Source organism: Mixophyes fleayi, chromosome 1, assembly GCF_038048845.1.
Source record: "Mixophyes fleayi isolate aMixFle1 chromosome 1, aMixFle1.hap1, whole genome shotgun sequence".
Classification (NCBI taxonomy): Eukaryota; Metazoa; Chordata; class Amphibia; order Anura; family Limnodynastidae; genus Mixophyes; species Mixophyes fleayi.
The window spans coordinates 247402196-247428710 of record NC_134402.1 but is presented as its reverse complement, the minus strand read 5'-3'; the positions used below and the strand labels follow the sequence as shown (position 1 = coordinate 247428710).

At 41.0% G+C, this 26515-nt stretch overlaps 1 protein-coding gene across 3 annotated transcripts in view; it reads left to right on the top strand.

Annotated features, from left to right (window-relative positions):
• Nucleotides 1–24635, top strand: part of SPATA6L (spermatogenesis associated 6 like) — a 57502-nt gene extending 32867 nt beyond the window's left edge. Inside the window, exons 6-14 of one of the 3 annotated variants that reach the window (XM_075209079.1) lie at nucleotides 10051–10175; nucleotides 12774–12851; nucleotides 12989–13228; nucleotides 18860–18938; nucleotides 19397–19440; nucleotides 21847–21983; nucleotides 22826–22916; nucleotides 23416–23504; nucleotides 24449–24635. In XM_075209079.1, coding sequence (XP_075065180.1) covers nucleotides 10051–10175; nucleotides 12774–12851; nucleotides 12989–13228; nucleotides 18860–18938; nucleotides 19397–19440; nucleotides 21847–21983; nucleotides 22826–22916; nucleotides 23416–23499 — 878 coding nt within the window. In that variant the 3' untranslated portion in view covers nucleotides 23500–23504; nucleotides 24449–24635. Of the gene's footprint in view, nucleotides 1–10050; nucleotides 10176–12773; nucleotides 12852–12988; nucleotides 13238–18859; nucleotides 18939–19396; nucleotides 19441–21846; nucleotides 21984–22825; nucleotides 22917–23415; nucleotides 23505–24448 lie in introns of all 3 variants that reach the window. The other 2 variants (XM_075209072.1, XM_075209087.1) reach the window with 2 other exon arrangements.
• Nucleotides 24636–26515: the final 1880 nt, after the last annotated feature.

The following is a 26515-nucleotide window of genomic DNA, read 5'->3' as shown; positions in this document are numbered from 1 at the left end:
CACAGCACCACTGGACTGAACAGGACACGGCACAGGACCCAGCAGCACTACGGAACTCAGCAGGACAGAGCACAGGACACAGCACCACTGGACTGATACTGCAGAATGTGTAAACTTTGTAATATTGCAGTACCACTGGACTTTTACTGCTGAATGTGTGAACTTGGTAATATTGCAGCACCAATGGGCTTATACTGCAGGATTGGTTGTGCAAATTTTGTGGTAATTAAAAAAAATTAAAGTAGTTTTTGGTATTTTTTTAAAAAACTTTTTTTTATTTTTTTAAACACAGGGGAATATTGGGGAAATAACTATGCCCTTAGAAGCACAGAGCACAGGACACAGCACCACTGGACTGAACAGGACACAGCACATTACCCAGCAGCACCACTGACCTCATAAGGACAGAGCACAGCACACAGCACCACTGGACTGATACTGCAGAACACAGCACAGCACAGCACAGCACAGCACAGAACTAAACAGCACAGCACGAGATCTACCAGGACAGAGGACCACCTAACACACCCTCCCTCTACCCTGATCAATGCCCGAGTGAAGATGGCGGCGACTAGCGGGGAATTTATAGGATCCGAGTATCGCGAGATCCGACAACGGGATTATGAGTCAGAGCCTCAGTTTCACATTTGAATTTGGCGCCAATACCCGGATCTGTCTCGGATCCGACTCGGATCCGCAACGTTCGGGTGGGCTCGGATTTCATAAATCCGAGTGCGCTCATCCCTAATATATATATATATATATATATATATATATATATATATATATATATATATATTGTAGGTTGGTCATTAATGACTATTACTAACGGGTGACATTAATAGCATAGTTTGTTTTCTTTTCTGCATCCTTTTCGGAATTTATGTTCCACATTTGTATTGAACGTATCCTGCACTGTTTTTGTCTATTAGTGCAGAGCGGATCAAGATCCATTTTCAACAACAGAGGTATCTTTACATCTGCTCCTTGTTGAATATGAATGTGCATATTCTCAATTTATGTGCTTTTTTAAAAAAAACACACAATACGTTTGCGTGCCTTTAATGAATCGGGCCCAATATCCCCAGAGCACTGTGCATACAATATTCTTCAGCTCTCAGATCCTTTCGTTATGAATGTGACCGGCACTGAAGGGTGTTGAGTACAGCTGAATGCAAATATCCCCTCAAATTAGTTGACCTGCCCAAGTCCCTGTCACATCCATATTTCTCCCAGCTGTTATTTGTGGAGAAATCATACTAGTGTGGAATCTTGGGACCTCCACAGTTATACTAGTTGGTGTTCTCAGAATGAGCAAGTTGACAGATGGCATTGGTTACATGGGTATGTTCTTTGGACAGGCAGCTGCTACTTTCCAATTGAGAATCCAGATACAGAAAGTACACGTGTGAACAATTAGCATCTGCAGTGTATTTGCAGAATTAAAATGTTACAAAAATATTTTAATATAACGATTTATCTGACCTGATTTAGGAATTACCATTTATTTATATAGCTCCACTAATTCCGCAGCGCTGTACAGAGAACTCACTCACATCAGTCTCTGCCCCAGTGAGGCTTACAGTCTAAATTCCCTAACACACACACACAGACAGACAGACAGACAGACTAGGGTAAATTTTAAGCAACCAATTAACCTACCAGTATGTTTTTGGAGTGTGGTAGGAAACCGGAGCGCCTGGAGGAAACCCACGCAAACACGGGGAGAACATACAAACTCCTCACAGAGAAGGCCATGGTCGAGAATTGAACTCATGATCCCAGTGCTGTAAGGCTGAAGTGCTAACCACTACGCCACCGTGGTGCCCCTATAACATATGTTCAAATAACATATGCTAAAACATCATTTAATGTATGAATTAATGATTTGTCCAAGGGGGAGATAAAATCTCCACCTAATTCAAACCTCATTCTCCCTTTATATTGAAGAGTAGACACACTGGTCATACTGCAATCAGACACAAGGTGGCACAACTATCCTGTCCTATTCTTGTCTTGCTTGCATTCAACATTGTATGCAATATTACTATTCATAGAAACTCATATTTTTATATCAGGTTTGAGATATTCTATCACCTTGTTTAGTCCTGCACATGCATGGAACTGTACATCACAATCACTGTTTTCAACTTATTCACTGATACAATTGAATTAACACAGTGCAACCTCTTACTGCTTACCTGTGCCGTATCACCACTGCACTGTTTGAGGTTAAACTGTGGAACATTTCTCTGCATGTTCTATTACTACTTGTGGATCATTTATTGTTAATTGTATTGCATTTCATTGCACACTTATTCATACTGTTTTGGCTAAATCACTAATTAAGACAGACCACGACTTGCAATTTCAGAAATTATATCACAAAGATTATTGTATTAGATTTCCTCAGTATCTTTAGTACTGTACATGCTTCTAACCAAAATATTAAACAAAGCTGCTAATTTTCAGACATTATCTCAGTTGAAATTCTTGGTTCTGACAATATGCCCTTGACTTTCAAATTTTAGTAACTGCTCAGAATGACTGTCACCTTTCTCCTATATATGTTTGATACTTGGGCAAAATAATTTGTGATGCTTTTGAACAAGTATAATAAATAGAATCAGATTGCATCTCTGTATATAACAAAATTATTGAGGAAATACCTGTGTGCTGCCATTTTTTTATTTTTATTTTTTCAAAAAATTTTTATTGTTGTTTTGCGATAATAAAACAAGGGTAGGGGAACAGCATAGAAGAGGAGGGGGAGGGGTACTTCTTTTGAACATATGAACAGAAGTAATAGGAGGTAACAATGAGAGCAATTATTGTGGCTACTTGAATTTGCTGATTCTGAATAGGTTCACTACTCATATGTTGTCCAAAAATTGATTTTGATTAAAAGAGGTGGGGGGGGGTGGGAGACATGGGGATGTTAGTATGGAAATTTTTAGGTAGGGGGTGGGGGGGTTGAGCCTAAATTGAAATATAACATACAGTTGTATCCTCGTATCTCTGCGGGGTATTGTAAACTGCATTTTTAACTAAAGACTTCTCACTGTAAATACACTTTTTTCTTTTTTGTGTATTTGACACTTCACTACATTAACAGTGGGGAAAACAGATATATGTAAAACATACTAGATGGTAAGCTCTAATAGAGAGGTGTGGTTTCGTAGAGTATTTGTGGTTTAAAATTGGGGGAGAGCATGTTTAAGTGTGGCTGGGAAAGTCTTTTAGGCAGGAGTGAAAAGGGGAGGCAAAGGTCACAGGTAGATTCAAGAAGGTACAAGGTAAAGTATTTTGACGTGAGGTTTGTGTATGAAGAGTTAGGGGTAAATGTATCAAGCTGCGAGTTTCCGGCAAGTTTGAGATGTTGCCTATAGCAACCAATCAGATTCTCATTTAGTACATTCTACAAAATAATAGCTAGAATCTGATTGGTTGCTATAGGCAACATCTCCACTTTTCAAGCTCGCTGGAAACTCTCAGCTTGATACATTTACCACTTGGTGTTTGAGAGCTTTGTAGGTGAGGCTGAGTAATTGGAATTTGATTGTAGAGGGTATGGGGAGCCAGTGTAAGTATTTGTGAGAATAAAATCAGTTTGCTGTGATATTTAGTATGGATTGAATTTGGGACAAATGGCTGAGGGAAATTTCAGATAGGAGAATGTTGTAGTACTCAAGACGGGAGAGGTTGAAAGATGTGAGAAGGCATTTGGCTGCACCTTTGGTAAAATGTGTGCAACTGCTCAGCAGAGCAGACGAGGAACAGGGGAGAGGCGATCCCCTTCTGCTGCTCCTGCCCTGCCTGCCTCCATTCACCACAGGGAGCTTGCACCACTTTTCCTAGTAGCGGGACCCCCTCATCCAGCTCACCCAATGCAGGGGGGCACAAGGTTGCTATCCCCCCTCAGCAGGAGCCAGAGCCCATTTACAAGGGACTAGGCCCATCTCCTCAAGGGGGTGAATTTGCTGGCATAAGGGGGAACAGCCCCTCATCCCCACCAGCCCTTTTCTCCAGTTCCTACCCCTGCCATTTTCAGACACCCACCTCCCATCACTCACCCCTCCCCCACAAATAGTGTCCATGTATTCCCAAGGCCTCACCATGCCCCTTTTCACACCAGCCATGCTCACCGTTTGTGACGTCCCGCTTCCTCACGGGTCTCCCCTCTTTTTTCACTAGACTCAGTTGCCTCTAGTTGCTCCTACTCCCTCCGGGCCCAGGGCCCAGCCGTCCACTTGAGGCTTCCTCCGTCCTCAGCCTCCTCCAAGTACCACCTGCCGCCATCGGTGTTGCTCTCAAAACACACTCCAGCTCCTGGCCTTTCTCTTCGGTAACCCTGCATGTGGCATTTCCCAGTGTTGCCTCCTAAGGGTGGTCCCTTCAAATCCGTACAGGCAACATCAGAGGTCTTGTCCGAGGGCCGAGCGACATCGCAGCATACCGGTGAGTATGAATCATATGCTTACATTACACACAGAAACAGCCAACCCATTTCCACAACTAGTGAGAACTAGTCTGAGTCAGAGCAGGGCCCATGCAAGATTTTGAAGATATTGCATGTGCATTTCATGGCTAGTAAGGTCCCGAAGGTAGCTGAAATTACTGCAGCGCATCCTTCAATGACGGGTGGGGAGATGGTCCGCTGCTCCAATATGGCACTTTTGTCCGGGATTAGACGTGGAGCAAAAGATAAAATCAGGAAGAGTATTAACATCAACATGTTTTCCCTTACGGGCATGTCTAAAACCATTCTTTTAGCTGCCTGCGTAAAGGGGATATCGGCATGGCAGCGTATCAAGCTTTCCCTAATTGGTTGGTTGGCTATTGTGTCTTCGCAGTCTCCTATTTGGAGACTAGACCTGTAGCTATACTCGATATCTGGCAGTACTTCCACCTGATTAACGAAATGTTTATCAGTAATGGAGTAGGAATTTGGCTCACTTATGATGAGCGTTTAAGATGAAAAGTTAGTGGACAGATTCCCTTTGGATTTAAAGATGTGCCTGAGTTCGACCACGACACACATGGCAAGCAGATTTAGGTTCCCAGCGTCGGGGAGGCGTTGTACTCCCCTGCTGTCCAGCAATCTGTGTTTTGCCTTTAACAACAACATGTGGCCGGGGGGTCTCCTGTTGATATCGACACGCTTGTGCCAATTGTCGCTGCCCTTGCCTGGCTAAGGAGTGCACCAAGCCCTTGGGGGGCTCCAGTAGAGGGCGCTGACCCGTGATGAGCAATTGTCACGAAATCCAGATAGTGGGAATGGTCTTGATCTCTGCTTGAGTGACAGCTTATCCCCAAAGAGGTGCGGAGTCTAACGGAGAAGAGGTATTCACCAGGGATTCCTGCAAGGGAATATAGTCTTAGCTGCTCTCAACCGCGGGTCACGGTCCTCTAGGAGGCGCAGAGCAGATAGTTGTAGAACCAAGAGTTAGCTGTAAGGCAGAATGGAATGTAGCCTCAGGTATGTAGTAATTCAGGAACTGAACGGATGTGGAGCAATGGTCAACAGTTTAGCCAGTGTCTTGACAGCGGAATAGGCTGAGCAGATAATATTGTGAAGCAATGAACTGCAGAACTCAGAAGGACTGTGCTATACACTAGTGTCATAATTTAGGAACTGGACAGATGCTGAGCGATGCAGTATAGTCACAGGTCTTGACTGGGGAATAAGCTGAACAGGTAATGTTATGAAGAGATGAGCTGCAGAGAACAGAAGCACTGAGATCCACACATGTGTTATAACTCTGGAACAGGACTGATGATGAGCGATACTCTGCAGTGAAGCCACTGTGAAAGGTAGAACGGCATAACCCACGAAGTCAGGAACAACAGTGTTTTGGCCACCAGTGCATCATAAACTTGTAGAACTAGCGGAAGAGGTCTTCACCTATAGCAGCCGTCTTTCCCGTAGAGACTGGATATGCACACAGGTACTCGGATGTCCCCAGGATTTACACTCAGTGTAGTACAAGTTTATATCCACATGGCGGCGCACAGGAACAGATGGTAATACACAGACTAGGGACCGGCCGGAGATCTGCAGTGTGGCCGAGCACAGGTGGAGATGACAGTTGCTAGCTGGATAAGGGCAACAGGCAAATATTCAGAATCCGGGTACAGGCAGAGGATCAGGGTCACAGGCAAATATTCAGAATCCGGGTACAGGCAGAAGATCAGGGTCACAAGGCAAATATTCAGAATCCAGGGACAGGCAGAGGTTATACATGAGAGAACAATCTGAGGTTAAACACCAACACAGCAGAGAAGCAGGCAATAATACTGGGAACAGAACGCTATAACCGGCAGTGAGACCCAGTCCTCAATGCCTTAAATACTTTGATGGACAAATCAGAAAGGAGGAGGACAGGGCTGACAATCAGCCTCTGGAAGCTGCTAATTAATTACTAGCTTAGAACTAGCATAGGTCATATCATAAACCAGGGACATGTATAAATATATAAATGAACAAATTAGAATCATGCAAGAGCTCCCCCTGGAGTTGGTGGATGTCCCTACATTCTCCTACTCTATGCCACAAAGATAACAGTGCATTGTAACTAATGCACGTGCTCGGCTGCTACATCACGCCAGGATGCGGCGTACCGCTGCGGCTCGTGACAAACGGTAAGTATATGCACGAACAGGAGTTAGAGGTGATGCTTCCTATCAGGTAGAGAGACCTGATGATCTGATACACATAGAAAGGAGAAGGACCCTTATGAAGGAAACTGGCTGGCTTGATTCAATCACTGCGGAGCAGAGTTTTTAAGGGTTCCCGGGGTAGCGCATGTGCAGACTACTTGGCAAGAGGGCGTCCGAGGATAGAGGAATGGCAGGCTGAACAGTAGATAGCGGTAACCAAGGGAAACCAATGTACATAATGAACAGAATGGAACTAAACCGGTGAGATGCGTGATAGCAATGCTTAAGTCTCCTTCCCCTCTGCCTGCCAGGCTCATTTCCTAGAGGAGGGTTTTCGATGTGGCTTCCGTCTTCCCATTACGAGATACATGCGACCTGTGAAAAACCTTTGGTCCTCCTACCTACTTCCTGAGGTGTTGGCGGACAAAGTTTGCAAGGAGATTTCCTGGGTTGCATGGTTGGCCCTCCTCCCCTTTACTGGGATCTGTTTATCTCCACGGTAAGAGTAGTCCCCAAAAAGGCGGCGGTTAGACCGTTTGATCCAGCACTTGTCCCATCCACTCGAAGGTTGGGTTAACAATATCATTGCGGCGAGCCTTAGCTCAGTGGTGTATCAGTCTTTCAAGGATGCCTTGTCTTTGGTTAGATCATACAGGAGGGGAGCGCTATTGGCTAAGCTGGACATATAGAATCCTCTTTTCTCCCTCTCTGCCTTCTCCCTTTCCATGCAGACTCCTTTCGGTTTATGGGTGTTTGTTTGCCGAATTGTTTCTACATCGATAGGTGCCTCCCCATGGGTTGCTTGATCTCTTGTGTGTACAATCAGGATTGGGCCATTCCGGAATCGCCCAGTATCTGTACGATTTCTTGTTAATAGGTCTGGTTTCCTCATCGGTTTGCTCAGATACACTCTTCTCCACACACGGTTTGTTCTCGGTTATGGGGGTTCCTGTGGCCCGGGATAAGACGGAGAGCCATTGCCCTGCTTGTTTTTCCTGGACATTGAGATTGACAGCCTTGCAGAATGCTGTTCTTTGCCCAGTGATAAAATTAGTAAACTGGAGTCATTAATTTTAGATGCACTTGCATCACCCACTATCACCCTGTTTTGATACAGATGTTTTTGGGATCCTTTAACTTTGCGTGCTCGGTTATCCCTATGGGTTGGATATTTTGCAGGAAGCTCCAATTGGCTACGGCCGGTGTGCAGCTGCCACACACGCGATTGCGCTTAATGAGTGGGTTTTAAAGAGGACCTTCAGATTTGGTTGCAATTCTTACAGAAGTTCAAAGGAAGAAAGGGACTGTCGCACTAATTCACAAATAGCTGATACCCACTCTATTCTTTGAAATTTTTATTTATTTTGTTTCCATCTATAAGAATTCCTTATTTTTGATGTGGGGTGCAACCTTCAACTTAATTCAAAAATATTAGGGCAGAAGGAAGAAGTTAGTTATGAGGTGCACTCTCAGCTTCAATTATGATATTGAGTGAGATGATCTAATATTAAAATATAACTTTTATTAAAGAGGTTAAAATAAGCGAAATGTAAAATAATTGTATGTATACATATTATAAAACTAAAATGCTGTCTGCACACAAATCTTTTATCTATTAATAATTGGGCTTATGCTGTAGGCAGTATTATAGGTATACTATAACAGGGTATTTTTGCTGCATATATACCTAAATATCTAATATGTTAGCAGCAATAGAGTAAATCCTGCATCACTATCTCAAACTGTTGATTTTGACTACACTTTCCCAGTGATTATCATATTTAGTTCATAGCAAAGGGAAAAACCCTTTAGACCAAAGACACTATCTATTTCTGGTTGTAATAAGGCAGTTGCGCCTACATAATACGGGGGGGGGGGGGTGTCTTGCTGTCTGCCTAAATAATAGCTCTAAGCTGATTGTGGGTTTATCGGAGCATTATTATCATAAAATGATTAGCTGCCAAGTAAATAGGATTAAATAGTGCAGACACCGAAGACGCCGGCGCGCGTTTCGCTTAGGTCTGCTTTCTCCAAGCCAAAAAAACTTTTTTACTATGTAATATTTTCTTCCATTTTTTAAATATCTACTCTATATAAAAAAACAGTGTTGAATATCATGCTAGTGTTAAAAGTACAGTCTACTAAATAATAGCTATTTCTTTTTCAGAGGAAACATAATAGGTTTGAGGAGATAAATTATGCTAAGTGGTTCGACTCTCATGAGAAAGTTTAATTCTAACCTTACATAAGTAGGTTCCATTATTTGCTAGCTTGGCCTTGATAAGCTGTTTTACACTGTAAAAAGATCAAACCTGCAATTATCTTTTATACATAGAGAACTTTATGTTATCAAGCATCTGAGCCAGACAACTCCTATTGCACATTGCACTTTGAGCCTGCGGACATAGGCAACATGTACCTGCGTTAGTTCTGTCAAGTAGGCACTTTTTACCATTTGTGTTTACAATTGGAAATAACTTATTATACCATCCTTTATTATACTCTGCTGCAGAATATGTAAACATTCTCTTATGTTTAGGCTGGAATTGAAAATGGTCAGAAGAGGATAATCAGAATATTCAAATATCCCATATGGCATGATATAGTTTCTCTGTTCACTAAATATACTAGTTATCTTTGTTGTCTATGAAAACCAACAATAGAAACTAAAGAATGAACATATTTGGATCACACAGGTTCACTCATCTCTACATGTATATCTCTACATAGTACATTGATATCTAATGGGCAAATAATATTCATCGGGGACTCCCGCAAGGAGGTGTTGGTGTTTGTCGCGAGTCACCCACAGGCCATAGCCTTGGCTTACTATGGACAAATCAGTAGTTATAAAGTGAGATACAGACATGGTAAGGCATAGGCCAAAGGTCAGGATAACAAATGTACAGATGCAAGGTTAGGCAAGCCCAATTCAGGCTTGCAGGTCTACAAATACTAGGTCAGACTAGCCAAGGATAAAGGATATTAAGACAAGCAAGCATATAGCAGGTTCTAAAAGAGGTGACCTGTTGAATTTAGAACCTGCTGACACTGTCATATGGCCACTAACCCAGGAATAGAAGAGAGGACAAAAATTGCACATGTATGCCTTTCCTTGTACAGAAACATAAATTCTGCTACCGGGAGAATAGTATTACAATCTTAATTTCCTAAAAAAATAAATTAGCTAACATTTCAACACATTTTTATGAAAATTTAATAGCCAATCTATATGTGGGCCACATCCTATAGTGCCCAAATTATCATGTAAAGTGACAGAATAATTGTTGCTTTACCAAGCACTAACCTTTGAATATCTCTTTAGCATCTCTCAATCATGGCAGTACCCTTAGTCAGTTATGAATGTTTGTTTTTTATGATGTGTTACAGGTGAAGATGTTTTAGCCACTTACACAGAGAACCATCGAGAATTCTTATTCCCAGAACCAAAGTTGACTCCGCCATACCCAGGAGTGGACAGGGAGGTACTGATGAAAACTTCCTCTGGCTTCCCAGTGAGTATCTATTGGCATTTTGTTTTTGTTGTATTACTGTAATTGGGAACACTATGCCTAAAACACATTTAAAAATTATCCATCTTTCCCCACATTGTTCAGCAGTATTCCTCACCATTACTGTGGGAGGAGGATCTGTATTTGTGTATGAACATTACTAATAATCTCCTTCTTTTGCTTTCTGATTTCTGACATTTTCTGGATAATGGGTTTCTGGATAAAAGATCCCATTCCTGTATGTTTATATATAATATAATGTGGTAAAGAGGTTTATTTTCCACACCTCTCCTATAGGTAAAAACCCAGCTTGTCTGCAGGAGCAGGCTGCAGACTGGGTTAAAATTTCACTGGGCTCCTCTTTTAGCACGTACACACACAGGTGTTCCACATGGGTGTAATTGATTTACTTTTGTGTTGTGATTTGTTTGTAGTGCTAGGGTGAAGGATAAAAACCTGTGTGGATTTGGGATTTGTGGGTGGGGCCACCGATGCTTTCCTCACTACTAGCCAGTCAGTTAGTGGCCGACTATTAGTGAGGAAAGCACTGTTTAGCCAGACGTAGGATTGCGGGAGAAATTGTGTGGAGAAACTGCTGTTTATGCTATCCTGCCACTTCCCAAATATACAGCACATTTTATTCAGCAGTTCAGTGTTTGCCGTACTTTATCACAATAATATAACATTAGTAATATAATATAAAATGGATAGAGGTATAGTTTTTAAATATAATTTAGTATATTGTAAGCATGGTGCTCCATATTAAAGGAACATAAATGTTGTGAGGAGCTGCGCCTAGTCCAACTTTTAGATGCAGTGTAAAAATAGCATGCTGTACTTGCCCTCCGTGATAGGCTTGTCCTCCATGCAAAAAAAATGCTTGCATTTGCACATATTGCAGTACAGCATGACTTGCTCAGCTACAAATTCTGGACCTGGCCAAAATTTACACCTAACACTAAATCCATCCCTAAATCAAATCAAATCAATCAACTTCTACATATTTACCTTTAAAGGTGAGTCTGATTCGCAGTTACTATCTGTATTTCTATTACAGCCCTGCAGTATGTATATTCCTGATTATTTGTTTTATTTCTCCCCTCTCTTTATTACCTGGGATATTCTGTTTAGAAGATTTTATGCCCTTGAGGAATCAGATACGTTACATTATTTATTACTGTAATTTTTCCGTTCCAACCATTGCTCACAACTGGCTTAATTTACTGCCAGCTTGTTAAACCTCACTCATGCCAGTGTTAGATATTATGGTTTGGTGGTTTATAAAATGAGATGTTAAATCATTGTACCACGCCATTTCAGAAGGGATAAGCTCGGTGCCTGTTGGTCATTTGTGTGACATTGACCTAAACCTTTTCTATGCTTCATTCCTTTTAGAGTATACAGAGTATATAGATAGTTTCTTTTTTTTTGTAATGTGCTGTTTTTATGTCACAATATATTCTTAAGTAATATGACACCTTACCAGCTTATAATAGGAAAAAAACACCTTTATGGATTCAACAATTATCTTTTTATTTTTAAATGAAAAAAAAAAAATACATAAAAATGTTCAAGCACGGAAACTGACACATGTATTAAATTACATACATCAAGCAGTATTTTAGGGGGGAAAGCTGAAGAGTTTAAATGAATGAAGGGGTGATCTTAAAGCATTATTAGGTTGGACATTGTTGTGACGTTTTACTGTTCCCACCACCATCATCATCATCATCATCAGCTATTTATATAGCGCCACTAATTCCGCAGCGCTGTACAGAGAGCTCGCATCAGTCACTGCCCCATTGGAGCTTACGATTTTAAATTCTGTAATACACACACACAGTATGTTTTTGGAATGTGGGAGGAAGCCGGAGCAGCCTTCTATTCATTATTGTGTTGCCCTTGGATAGAACGCAAAGCTATTATCTGAATACAATTGAGTTCAATGCAGAGAGCCCAGCAAAGCTGTATCATATCCCAGGTCAACACAAATAAACTAATCAGCTTCATTATATAAATAATGGAGGACAAGCACAACAGAGGCAAAAAAAATAAAGTAATGTATATTATAATATATGGATTATTATCCAGAACATCTTATTTAATAACCCTTCAATATGGATCCATTGATCTATACCTGTTCTTAGAAAACTGTATAAATGTCCGCACTTCCCATTGTTCTGTGTTTTCAATACGTTGGGGGATATTTATGATGTGTAGTATAGAAAAACTAAGGTAAATAGTGGAGGTTTTCTGTACTCCCCTTTTTATAAATGTCCCCTATTGGTTCTGTTTTTTAATGTTGATTTTTTGAAGTCTTATTTACAGATGGAGCAGAGCTCCTTCCTTTGAATGTTTTGTCCAGGATTAACTGAAAAATCTTGTGCTAGCTGTGTTTAGCATACGATATTCTAGTTAATTGTCAATATATTTATGTGCCATAGCATGCCATGCACTTCAAACAACTGTACTCCATCTGTATATCCCAAGAGTAGGAAAATAAAACTACTGTAACATTTGCATTAATATGCATTAATATTTACAATGAATGCTATAAAGGGTATTTTTTTCATGTGCATTTTCTATTTTTTCCCCACAAAGGGAATTGCCCCTAAGATTGAGTTTTCTTCAAGGACAACCATCAAAGAAAAGCCCAATGATTTTCAGAATAAAATTGCAGTAAGTTTCTATTTATTCTGTAATTACTGAATAGTTTATTCTTAGTATTTCTTTCAGTTGCTGCATCTTACATTTTTTTAAAAAAAAATGTATTTGAAAGTACATGTCTAACACTTTGCACTGCATTGCTGTTCCAGTCAACGAAAGCCCAGTCCCGGAGATCTTTGCCAAACTCTCCAAGTAGAAAATCAAGAACTCCAAGTTACTCCAGTCCAGAAAAGAGTTACAGCAGTCCTACTAGGTCACCAAAGTACCGATCTCCATCACCACAAAAGCGGATATGTGAGCTTAACAATGACAATGAGCAACAGCTTGCTCATTTAAGCCTGGGCAATTATGAATTTAAGTCTGAAGCTGATTCAAGACCTCCATTTATTGTAAGACATGTAAGTTTTCAACAAGTTAAAAGAATCCTATAATGAAAAATTACCTCCCCAATTCTATAGGCCACTCCTCTTTTACCCATGGGAAAATCACATAATTAAAAAGCAATGTTAAGATTTATGACTTATAGAACTGAGATGCTTGTTAATGCCACTGCTGTTTGCATCTGTGGATAATTTGCCTTTACAGAATAAACAAAATCAAACTCCATTCATACAAGCATAAGCACTAATACAAGGAAATGAGGTTATCTGTAAAATAACATATGCAATCGTTATGTTGAACATAGATAATAAAGCAAAAATAATCCCTGCTTATCAATATGGTATTTCTGTCCTTCAGAACTCAGAATTCTTATCCATTCACCAAGCTTTTATCTTGTTGCATAAGGCAGAAACTGAAGGAAGATGTGTCTTATCTTGTACAAGATACCTTCCAATGTCATAAACATATTCAATTATTCACCTGCTGTCTGTATTATATAAACCAGTATTGTTAAATGTAGGACCTGCAAAAACAGATCATACTATATTTCTTCAACAGTAGTACTCTTTGAGAGGAAAAAACAAAAAGCTTGCTGTTCTAATTATCTGCAATCTAAAATAAGTTAAAGGGCTCACCGTGTATGTTTCGTAAACCTTACATCAACCTAATAATTCTAAAAACCCTTTGCATGCAAATAAAGACACGGAGACTTGAATAAGTTATAAAAAATTGCCAGAACTTTTGTTATGATTTTAATTTAAACTAAACCTATGGTGGCGGAGAAAGGGCACTGCGAAACAACTCTCAAGCTGACAAACACTATCACGAGTGGACTGGCGCAAACCGCCGTACGTCCACCACCACAGGGAACAAATCCCAACATAACTTTTGCGCTGAGTTGGCGTCAGAGTGACTGCCCCTTTGAAAACTCACTCTGCCCTCCCTCACCGAGTCGGACAGGGACCCTCCTCACCGAAGGGCCAAAAAGGGAGTTACTGGTGCCTCAACGGGGGGCAGTGACCTACGACAACTACCAGTGCGCCCACAAATCAGTCGCTGAACGCAGTGCCTTCCTACCGCAACATCACCGAACATACCCTACCAAAGGAGTGGGTGGGTGGGATCTCGTGCTGTGGAATGAACCAGACAGGAAGTGCAGCCTCCTATAACAATCAAGGTCCCTCCCACTGGATTACCATTGTTCGGGCCAACCCATGTTAACACCTTCAGGTCAGTGTTCAGCTTACTACAAACCCTGTCGCCCTTTAAGTGCATTCGTCCTATTCAGCCTCATTTGTCAAAAAATGAGAGCAGAAAAAAGATCGCAATGGTCTCAACACTTTCAAAGTCTCCTGTGCTTGCAAAATATGCTGAGTTATTATTTTATATAAAATCTTTTAGGTATTTTTCATTCGTGATGTCACTTTTCCATATAAGTTGTGCAATCTGTAAAATCTCCTTTCTCTTGCACAAACTCTCTCATTTGCAGATCACACAGGTTAGATGGCTCACCAGCTTTTGTAACTTGAGGATGTTGCTGGCTTGCATGCAGGCTAAACAGATGGAGTAAAGATAATTGCAGTGAATGACATATCATGGCAGATAGCATCTCATTTAGTTTTAGGAGCTAAAGACAATGTAATGTTTTGGGTTTTTTTTGCATACAGAGAAAGAATTGCCTAGTTATGCATGCCTCACAAAGTCCTGGGCAGCTTTACTTTTACACTGCTTTGTAGAATTGAGCTAGAACACACCCCTATTCTTAAGTACATTATTTACACACATTTTACGTTTGCTCCCTCCGCAGCTCAATATGGTTATCACCTTCTAAGCCAGATTTACTCAGAACTCTAAGGGGCTGATTTATCAAAGGGTGATAAGCAGGGCCGGACTGGCCATCTGGCACTTCTGGCAAATGCCAGAAGGGCCGATGGCAGTATGGGCCGGTCCGGCTCCCTGTGATACCCCGATTAAATAAAAAAAAAAATATTTTTTTTTTTGTGTGTGCAGCCGTCATGACGTGTGACGTCATGACGGCTCTGTGCGCCAGCCCGGCTCCCGCGTAGGATGAGCTGCAGTGGAGGCAGCTGTCAGTGTTGAGGTAAGTGTAAAGAATATGTGTGCAGGGAGCAGCGGGAGACAAACGGAATATGTGTGCAGGGGGGGGGGGGAGACAAACGGAATATGTGTGCAGGGAGGGGGGGAGACAAACGGAATATGTGTGGAGAGGGGGAGACAAACGGAATATGTGTGCAGGGAGGGGGGAGACAAAAGGAATATGTGTGCAGGGGGGGGAGGGGGCAATAAATGTCTGCGGGGGGGAGAGGGGCAATAAATGTCTGCAGGGGGGGGAGAGGGGCAATAAATGTCTGCAGGGGGATGGGGGGGTGAGTGAAAGTGCAGGCGGAAGGGGGGGATGAGTGAAAATGTCTGCAGGGGGGTGTGAGTGAAAATGTCTGCAGGGGGAAGGGGGGGTGAGTGAAAATGTCTGCAGGGGGAAGGGGGGGTGAGTGAAAATGTCTGCAGGGGGAAGAGGGGGTGACTGAAAATGTCTGCAGGGGAAGAGGGGGTGATTGAAAATGTCTGCAGGGGAAGAGGGGGTGATTGAAAATGTCTGCAGGGGGAAGAGGGGGTGATTGAAAATGTCTGCAAGGGGGGCAATGGCTGTAGGAGGGGGAAAATAAAAATGGCCAATGTGTGTGGGAACAGTATATGACTATAATGTGTGTGGGGGACAGTTTATGACTATAATGTGTGCTATTAAGTGAATGTGGGGCTGTTTGGGGAAAATGAGGTCTAATTATGAAATGTGATTATGAATTATTTAATGCCTGGGATGTTTGTGGGAAATGGTCATTTTTATTAAACATAAATGCTATTTAATTTCTTGCTGAGGTTGTTTGGAGGGAGGGAAATAGATTTATTTATTAAATGGGAATACTATTATTTTAATGTTGGGACTGGCGTGAGGCCTAATTTTATAACGTGGGTGCTATATTGAGTTAACATTGGTGCTGTTTGGAGTTTTCTAACTTTCATGTACCCATTTTTTTTTTCCAAATAGGGCCCCCAACATTCCAGGATCCAGACAAGCAGCAACTGATCTAAAGACACCAGCAGCCACAAGTGGTGACAATGACAAGACAGGTAAGAGAGACCAGGACAGTCTGCCAACTGTCCTGAATTTGGTGGGTGACTGTCCCGCTTAGTCAGGATTTGGTCTGATTGCAAGGACAGTTGGGAGCTATGTCCTACTTCACATTGTACTGCTTGTGAAGGCACCTAATAGTGCTCACAGTATTGCCTATGTATTTGTTGAAAATGTATCTAATAACCATATTACATCATAGGAGCCCCCTGTCTTAAGTGCCTAGGACCCCCTGAGACTAAGTCCAGCTCTGGTTAGCAGGAGGGAGCGGATAGCTACTCCCAGTCCCTGGATAGGACACAGCCTGCAGAGCAAGCCGAGGAGCTCTAAGTCTCATGAGATTTATTAATCTTGTGAGACTGAGAGTTTCCCTGCTCACTCTACAGGAAGTTCCCATCCTGATGGATGTCAGCAGAATCAGAAGCATAGATAAGTGCAGTGGACTGGGGGTGTTGTAATGTGCTTCTGTGGTGGAGGGGTGGCATGATAGGGAGGGCCTGATAAATGTAATGTTTTATTATAATGTATGTAATGTATGTATCAATGCCCCATCTTGACCACGCCCCCTACATAATGTGGCCACGCCCTTAGCGGCACCCAGTTTTTTTCATGCTCATCAACAGAGATGGGCCTGTATGCTTGAAATGCCAGGGCTGATTTTTAGTCCCAGTCCGGCCCTGGTGATAAGCCTTATTGCTGGCAAAAACAGAAGTTTTGAACAAAGTGATACCATATAGCCACATGTTATGATCCAGGAAACATAACAGCAGAGGTTCAAAATTGGAAGTGGATCCTGGTTGGATCCTGTTGGAGTTGAGGCTTATTGCCTAGATTCATGTAACCTTGGCTCCGCCCCTGCTATACAATGTCGCAAAACGCCACTACGCCCCATACCGCAATTGGCACCCAACCTCCCTTTTGGGAGAATAAATATAAATTGACAAGCATGGGAATGGTTATTACGTTTACAATATGTAGAAACATACAGGATAACATATTAAGAAATGAGGTGCAATTTGATACTCAAAACAACTGGTTGGAACAGATAATATAACAGGGTTTGAGGGCAGAGTCTAGGGTAATTATAGTTAGATTATAAATCCTTAAAACAGATTATGTATACCTGCATGGCATACAATACCATATTATTAATTTTATTACCTCTCAAACATAGTCTGTGGTATGTATGTTATTTTGTCCCTGTGTTAGGTCTTATGTATGTTGACCATAAGAAAAATGTACAAGAGAGTGCAACATTAAATCAGCTATATCAGATTCTAGGCTGATTCAACGCTTTACATAGGTCCATAAATGACATATCTGTTCATGTTATGGGATTACAAGTAGATCATACACCATGGAGAAATGGAAATGTGGACTGCCTACTATTGCTGGAAGAAGCCAAATCATTGCATTAGGTCCTCTAAACCTGAATGATAAGAGTGATCTGCTAGTTTTACTTTAAATATATCTGGTCTTCTAATTTATCTATCTACATCAGTATCATTTTTAGTGCATTATACTTTCTATCCTGAAATTGTTATTTACTTCCAGGAATTTTATTTATCATTATTTTGCTGTATATATCAACTGGTGTTTTGTGGGTTTAATGCATTGTGGGCCTGATTCATTAAGGCACGCAAAACAAATGTAATGTGCATTTGTTTTCAATCGCACGTAATTCGGGCATATGCATTTCCGTATTTAACTAAAAAGCGGATCTGAAGAAACGTCTCTTGTTGAATACGGAGATAGGTACTCTCTGCCTATACGGTACTTGCCATATTAAGACAGACACAACACACTGCAGGATACGTACAATACATATCTGCAATATACAACAAAAGAACAGAAGTTCCTGAGATGAAATTAAAACTGAGATACAATTTTTATTTGAAAATTCCAGTCCCATTAATTCCTAAAAAGGAAAACCTTTTTTACAGGAAGACTTTTTCTTATCCTGTTTCACAATAAATAAATGCTTTATGATCAAAGTTGGCATACTACTGACCTTATTATTTTGGTATATGAGTAGGGAGAATTGGATAAATGGAAAATCACTGATAAATATGGTGTCAAAAAAACTAATATACTTTTGAGGAGGAGGCTAAATTTAGATAGTATGAAGCGAGCCCTTTAGGTCTGTTCTAAAGACTCTAAATGATGTATAGTCCTGAAGAATTACTGCACTGAATGCTTTGGCCTGAGATTTGTTTTAAACCTTTAGATTTAAAATAATCATTCATATGATTAGTCCGGACCATGAATGAGTTAGGCACGGCTTCTTTTTCCCTCTTTCTTTGTGAAGTTTTGGTATTTGTTGTCGGAAGCTCGAGGGACTAGCTCAGTGAGAAGGAGGCCGTGAAGCCGTGTGTTTGTTTATCCAGCCAGTAAATCTGAGTCACCTCCTATACACCAACATCTATTATTCTAAAATGCTTTGTTCCATGAGTATCGCTACCATCTGATGATAGTGACCCCTTTTGTTTAGGTTGACCATGCAAAACCCATGAGTGAAAAAGTGTCATCACTGCTTCGATCTCCAAAGTCCAAGTGTCACCCAAGAAGAGGTAATTAATATTTATAAATGTAGTTTGTATAAAAACATCATCTTTTATATTGAATTGTGGTTAATAATTCATTGTAATACTTAGGGTAAATTTATCAAACATTGTAAATGTGGAGGTGTTGCCCATAGCAACTTATCAGATACTAGCTATCATTTATCTAGTACATTCTAGAAAATTATAGACATAATCTGATTTGTTGCTATAGGCAACACCTCCACTTTCCTTTAGAATGTTTTAAGGTTTGATAAATCTACCCCTTAGTGTTTATTTTCAGGTACAATATCTGGGTCTTTATGTACCTCATATTAATTGTATAAGATCATTGGATTTGACCTATCAAATAAACTTATTGTACCATATTATTTTATTGAGTCTGTAAACATTAAGATAAATAAAAACTGTGTTTTAAAAACTATATTTGTTTTACTTTTTTTATCTGTTGTTTATCTTTTTCCCAGCTTTGGCCTATGACAATCTGCAGAATAGGACCTCCACAGAAAAGGTAAGTTTTATATATTATGTAGACAATGGATTAGAAATAACTAATTCTAAAACTTTATAAAAATGTGATGTTTGACCCTCTTGATTAATGTAAATATTTGTTAGTGTGAGATTTGTAAAGTTACAGTACTCACAGGTGGCTTGATAAGCACTTGAGGTGCGATGCCTTGCATCGGTGAACACAGTATTAGCGTGTTTCAAAATGGTGATCTGTTGACCAGTGTACACACTACACTGTCGTACTGACAGACAATACATAGGGTTCTGACTTCAAATACCAAGCAGGCCAAATATGTATCAAGGACAGTGCATTTCCATACTGATCAAAAATCACTGTGTTTGAGACCCGCTTATGCATCGATCACTTACATGGGAAGTGGTAGTGGTACAGGGCAATGTACCATACTTTAGAACTGCCTGTGGCTAAGTGTCTGGTGCAGAGGACCCACTGCTGGCACCATAGTTACTGGTAATAATACTGGAAGGATTATAAATCTACATTTGAAGTACTCCTGCACCCTCTCTTTTATGTATATACCTCCCAGATTTTTTAAATGAAAGGAGTGGTGGAGAATATGTCTGAAGTGTACAGAATCGTGTTCAAGCTCCTCACTCATACTTTCAAGGCCCTCTCCAACTCCACTGCTCCCTACATCTCCAACCTAATCTCCATTCACGCTCCATCCCGCCCTCTGCGTTCGGCTAACGACCGCCGCCTCTCTTCCCCCCTGGTTACCTCCTCCCATGTTCGCATCCAAGACTTCTCCCACGCTGCCCCCCTCCTCTGGAACCAGCTCCCCCGCTCCATCATAACTTCCCCCAACTTGTCCAGCTTCAAACGGGCCTTAAAAACCCACCTTTTCCTTAAAGCCCTCCAGTCCCCCACCTAATTGACCTCCTCCCAGTCTCCCCCTACCCCCCTCCCACTCCTGCCCTCCCTCCTGTCCCCCTCTTACCTCCCTCCTTTTCATTCTCCTCTCCCCCCCTCTCCGTCTCAGCCTCCGTTCTCCCCATTCCCTCCTCCTACCATTGCGTCTCTGTCCGTCCTATCCTCCCCTTAGATTGTACGCTCCTTCGAGCAGGGCTTCCTCTCCTTCTGTTCTCCACCACCTTAACTCTGCTCTCCAGCTCTTTGTCTCTTCCGTTAGGTCCTCCTGCCCTTCCACCCCTCTCTCTACCCCGCTGGGGGCTCTCACCTCTCATCTAGCTGTACATTGAGCTTCTGAGTTACTGTGCTTTTTGTTAACTGTAACGTGCTGTCTCACCCTGTATCGTGTTTCTGTCTGTTCCTGTACGGCGCTACGGATACCTAGTGGCACCCTATAAATAAAAATTAATAATAATAATAATAAAAAGTGTACCCAGTCTCATAGAACTCCATAGTATTTTACAGTATTGTACAGAGCATTATCGCTTCTTAATGCTGCAGGCAATGTCGACATTGACATAAAGCACATTGAATGCTTGTCAGAAAGTGTATGTGTACATTCACTTACATTATTATTTGTACTACCCTTATCAAAGCATGTTTGATATTTTTAAAATGTGTAATACAAATTCTTAAAGTCGCCAGTGTGTTTGACCCTTAACTGATTATATTTGTTTCTGTAGTAATAGTCATCAGATTATTAAAATTAAGTCTAAAAAATATTTTATTTGGTTTGTGTTAGCTTAAAATATGCAATTTCTCATCTACCGCAAGATTCATCTACCTCTCACGCCACTCCTCCTCTGCCTCCCCTCTCTGCCTTGCCCTACACTGGCTCCCCTTCCCCTACAGAATTCTTTTCAAACTCCTCACCACCACTTACAAGGCTCTCTCCCACTCTACTGCCCCTTATATCTCTAACCTCCTCTCCAATCACACTCCCACCCGCTCCCTGCGCTCGGCCAATGACCGCCGCCTCTCCTCCACTCTGATCACCTCTTCCCATTCCAGAATCCAGGACTTTTCCCGTGCAGCCCCCCTTCACTGGAATGACCTCCCTCGCTCCATCCGCCTCTCTCCTACTCTGTGCTCCTTCAAACGTGCACTCAAAACTCACCTCTTTCTCAAAGCCTACCAACCATCCATTTAACCCCCATCTCCTCCACTCATTCTCCCCTCTCTCCCATTCCCTTAACTGGCTCCTCTTGTGCCTGGTCTGTTTAACCCTCCCTTAGGATGTAAGCTCGCTTGAGCAGGGCCCTCTTCCTTCCTGTCTCCTTACCCGTTCTTCTGCTCCGTGTCTATTGCATCTGCCTGCCTGGAGTTTCTGAAGTATTGGTACTTTTGTTTATTGTTCTGTACTGTTATACCCTGTATAGTCTACTGTTTGTACTATGTGCGGCGCTGCGGAAACCTTGTGGCGCCTAACAAATAAATGATAATAATAATAATAATAATTTCAATACTTCATTTGCACAGGACTGTCTGGATCTAGAGGACCTGAACACATCTAGAAAAGTCAACTCTGCTGCTGATAGAGAACACTCTCTGTTGAATACATATTCTTCACATGATTTGAGTATAAATTCAATTCACAAGGGAACTCTGCAGGAAAGGTCTGTAACTACCTAGCACTGTAAGACATCTCTGAACTTAGGCATACATTTGGCTTTAAATCACTATGATTTTAATTTCAAGTTAAACAGAATTAAATATACAATGGGGCAGTTATTCAAGAATAAATATGTATAACAGTCAAGGTTTTCTTTCATCTGTTGTTACAAGACTTAGGAACCAATGCAGTGTATTGTGGGGAAAGGCTAGGAGCCAGAGGTCAGGACTAGCGTAGGGGTCCCATCATTTTGAAACTGTGACACACATGTGACCTGAAGATTGTACAAGGTGTAAAATCCACCCCATGCATTCTTTTTGGTTTCACGTAATGTAAAGCGGCTATTAGGACCTACTCCCATCTATCCTGTTAATTTAGGTTCATCAGGATTCTGAATACTTGGAAATAAAGTAATGTGGGGGAAAAAAGAGGACATTCTTAGGGAAACTGGAAAACATGGGAGCCCTATAATAGCATTGCAAATGTCCACTGCACAAGGATTACATCCCACAGAGTTAGATTTGTCAGCCAAATGCCTAACGTACTATTTTTCTTAAATACTATTCCAGCAGGAATAACACACTTTCCCAATCTGTTTTTCTGCTGCAAGAGAAGTACTTGTGTGGAACCAGTCTAAACATGGTGGCATACAAGCTGACTGGCTATTATGGGAATTGCACAGGGCAATATGCTACTGTTTAGAATACAATTTACAGTACTACATTAGAACATTCAATCATACTAAAATAACATAATGAAAAATATCACCTTCATTAAATAGTTCATAGATGATATGTTGTGTAACTCATATCAGTATTGTGTACAATATTTCTGTTTTTATTTTAGTCTTCAGTCTGAAAATGACACATGGGAGTCAATACACAACCGCGTGCGTAGGCTATTATCAACTCACAGTGCCATGCGACGATTGTCCTTAGTGAGTATGGTACAGTTCTTTGATGTTCTCACATCGTTATAAGGGATATCAATGTACAGTGATTTAAAAAAAAAAGTAGGGCATATATAATAGCCATCTGACGTTTATACCAAGCATTTTCAAAGGGTTTGATTTAATTCAGAAAAATTTAAAGTGGCTATATAATTCTCAAGTGGTGAGGGAGTCTAAGTATTTATCATTAACCTAATTTCTTTACTAAACAGTAAGACGTATTATTATTAGTAGAAGTAGTGGCAATTTTGCCTTGGCTTCTAAAGGGCAAGTGATTATGCTACTAACTATGGCACAGGTTCATAGCCTGTCATCTCTCGTCCCATATGTCTAGCATAGCAGATGACAACAAATGTAAAGTTGCAGGCTGCAGACAACTGGGCTAAGGTTTGGAAATGGCATGTTACGTTTTAAGAAGCATTTATTTGATAAATATCATTTTAAAATGAAATTGGCTTAGAATAAATTATTTATCATGTGCTTTTAGGGTATCTCTAAGAATGAAGTGGATCACATTCTTGAAAGATCATCAAGGAGGTCACTAAACAACAGTTTAGAAAAAAATGTTTAAAGAATGTAAGTGGAATTATATATTTAATGTATTTTTATACACAATTGTAATGTTCAGAACAATACCCAATTTACAGATCATGCTAAATCTGCCACATTGTGAGTCAGTCTTGCAAGATGTTACAAAGGAAACATGATAGTGGATATGGTAGGTTGGTCTTAATGGGGCAGTGATAGTACTTAGTAACTAGGCCTCCTGCTGCCTAGTTATCAGTAACATCCAGTATGTAATGATCTATATAATGCAAAGTGCACATGTCGCCTACACACAGTGGAGACAACCATATTATGTGTTGAGTTAACATTCATGAAAATGCCACCTTAAAACTTATAAGGAACCATCAAGGGATGAAAATAAGGAAACAGTGGCATGTGAATATCAATACATTGGGCAGCACTGTGGCTTAGTGGTTAGCACTTCTGCCTCACAGCATTGGGGTCATGAGTTAAATTCCCGACCATGGCCTGTGTGGAGTTTGTATGTTCTCCCGGTGTTTGCGTTGGTTTCCTCCCACACTCCAAAAACATACTAGTAGGTTAATTGGCTGCTATTAAATTTCCCTTAGTCTCTCTCTCTCTGTGTGTGTTAGGGAATTTATACTGTAAGCGCCAATGGGGCAGGGACTGATGTGAATGAGTTCTCTGTACAGCGCTGCGGAATTAGTGGCACTATATAAATACATAGATGATGATGATGATAATTGCTGCATTGCGATAAATATTGGCTCAGCCTACAAAATGTTTGCCTCCACTCTGTGTAGGTGTTGGATGTGTTTTCATTTTGTGTTTTTATAAGCCCATGTGTCATTCATGTCTGACACATTTATTTATACCAATGCCAATACAAATAACCTAAAGTAGGCCTTAAAGCCTTGGTAACTAAATTTGTACATCTCAGGCAACAAACGTAAGTACGTTAATAATGTTTGTTTTCTATTCCTTTTGGCAAGAACTTAACAAGTTGATGGTGTGTCCTCAAGACCCAGCGACCTTGTACTGTTCATCTAAGGATTGCAAAAAGTATCTTATGTTTGCAATTAAAATATTTATTACTGTGTGTCACATATGTTTATTTTTTCAGTTTTCGCATCTTTTATATGTCACAAAATATTTCCATGATAATAAAATATAATACAAAAAGTGGTATAATTGTTATAATATTGTATTATTTGTTTCCTTGTGGATATAAAATTGTTGCACATATTTAACATTTTATGGAGAACAACTGATAGGAGAAATAAATAACATATAGCGACAGGGTAAGACACATCATTAAATACTAAGGGTGTGCACCGGCCACTTTTGGTGTTTTGGGTTCTGATTAGCTTGAGGTTTTGGGTTCTGATTTGTTTTGCCAAAACACCCCACGAAAAGGTTTTGGTTCTGATTTTGGGTTTTGGGCTGTGATTTTTTTTAATAAAAAATGCTAAAATCCATATTTTGGTTTTTTTTTCCACTCCTACACTATTATTAACCTCAATAACATTCATTTCCACTATTTTCCAGTCTATTCTGAACACCTCACACCTCACAATATTGTTTTTAGTCCAAAAGGTTGCACCGAGGTAGCTGGATGTCTAAGCTAAGCGACACAAGTTGGCGGCACAAACACGTGGCCCACCGTAGGTGGCTGTGTAGGCTTAAATGGCCTTTTGCTGCTCCTCCATCCTCTGCAGCATATAGAGGGTGGAGTTCAAGCGCGTCACTACCTCTTGATTTAGTTGATGGCAGAGCAGGTTCATGCTTTTTTGATGTAGCAGGAACAGTGAACGTAGTTTAATATTTGATACTAATATTTCTGCACTGCAGGAACAGTGAACGTAGCTTAATATCTGATACTAATATTTCTGCACGGCAGGAACAGTGAACGTACTTTAATATCTGATACTAATATTTCTGCACTGCAGGAACAGTGAACGTACTTTAATATCTGATACTAATATTTCTGCACTGCAGGAACAGTGAACGTAGTTTAATATCTGATACTAATATTTCTGGACTACCTATTGAAGTGGAATCTCGACGGGATTTGGTACCGGGGACACAATACCTCCATCAATCGTCTAAATTCCACTGCACAGATGGCGGACACCGGACGCACGTCTAACACCAACATAGCTGTTACGGCCGCAGTTATCCGCTTTGCCATAGGATGACTATATAGGAGTGGCACTGCAGTGGCAGACAGGATGGCAGTTTGAAAAACTAGGCCCCAAAGAGTACATAATGCCAAAAAAAGAGTTGCAAGATGGAATTGTCCTTGGGCCCTCCCACCCACCCTGATGTTGTTGAAATAGGACATGCGCACTTTAACAAACCAATCATTTCAGCGACAGGGCCTACCAAACTGTGGCTGAAATGATTGGTTTGTTTGGACCCCCCCAAAACGAGCTGGCATAGAAAAAAAAGAGGTGCAAGATGGAATTGTCCTTGGGCCCTCCCACCCACCCTTATGTTGTTGAAATAGGACATGCACACTTTAACAAACCAATTATTTCAGCGACAGGGCCTACAAAACTGTGGCTGAAATGATTGGTTTGTTTGGGCCCCCACACAAAAAAAGCTATTCATCTCTCCCTGTACAAACTAAACTGGCTCTACTGAGGGAAGATGTCGTCCTCATCCTCATCCTCTGATTCCTCGCCCCCTTCAGTGTGTACTTCCTCATCCTCACACATTATCAATTCGTCCCCGCTGGACTCCACAACCACAGGTCCCTCTGTAGTCTCTGGAGGCCAGTGCTGTTCTTGATTGAGGAATTGATAATTCATTTTTATGAACATCATTTTTTCAACGTTTTGCGGAAGCAACCTCCTTTGCCGCTCACTGACCAGGTTCCCCGCTGCACTAAAAACTCTTTCCGAGTACACACTGGAGGGGGGACAACTCAGGTAAAATATAGCCAGTTTGTACAGGGGCTTCCAAACTGCCTTTTTTCCTGCCAGTAAAAATAAGGACTGTCTGACATGTCTACTTGGATGGTGTCAGCAAAGTAATCCTCCACCATTTTTTCAATT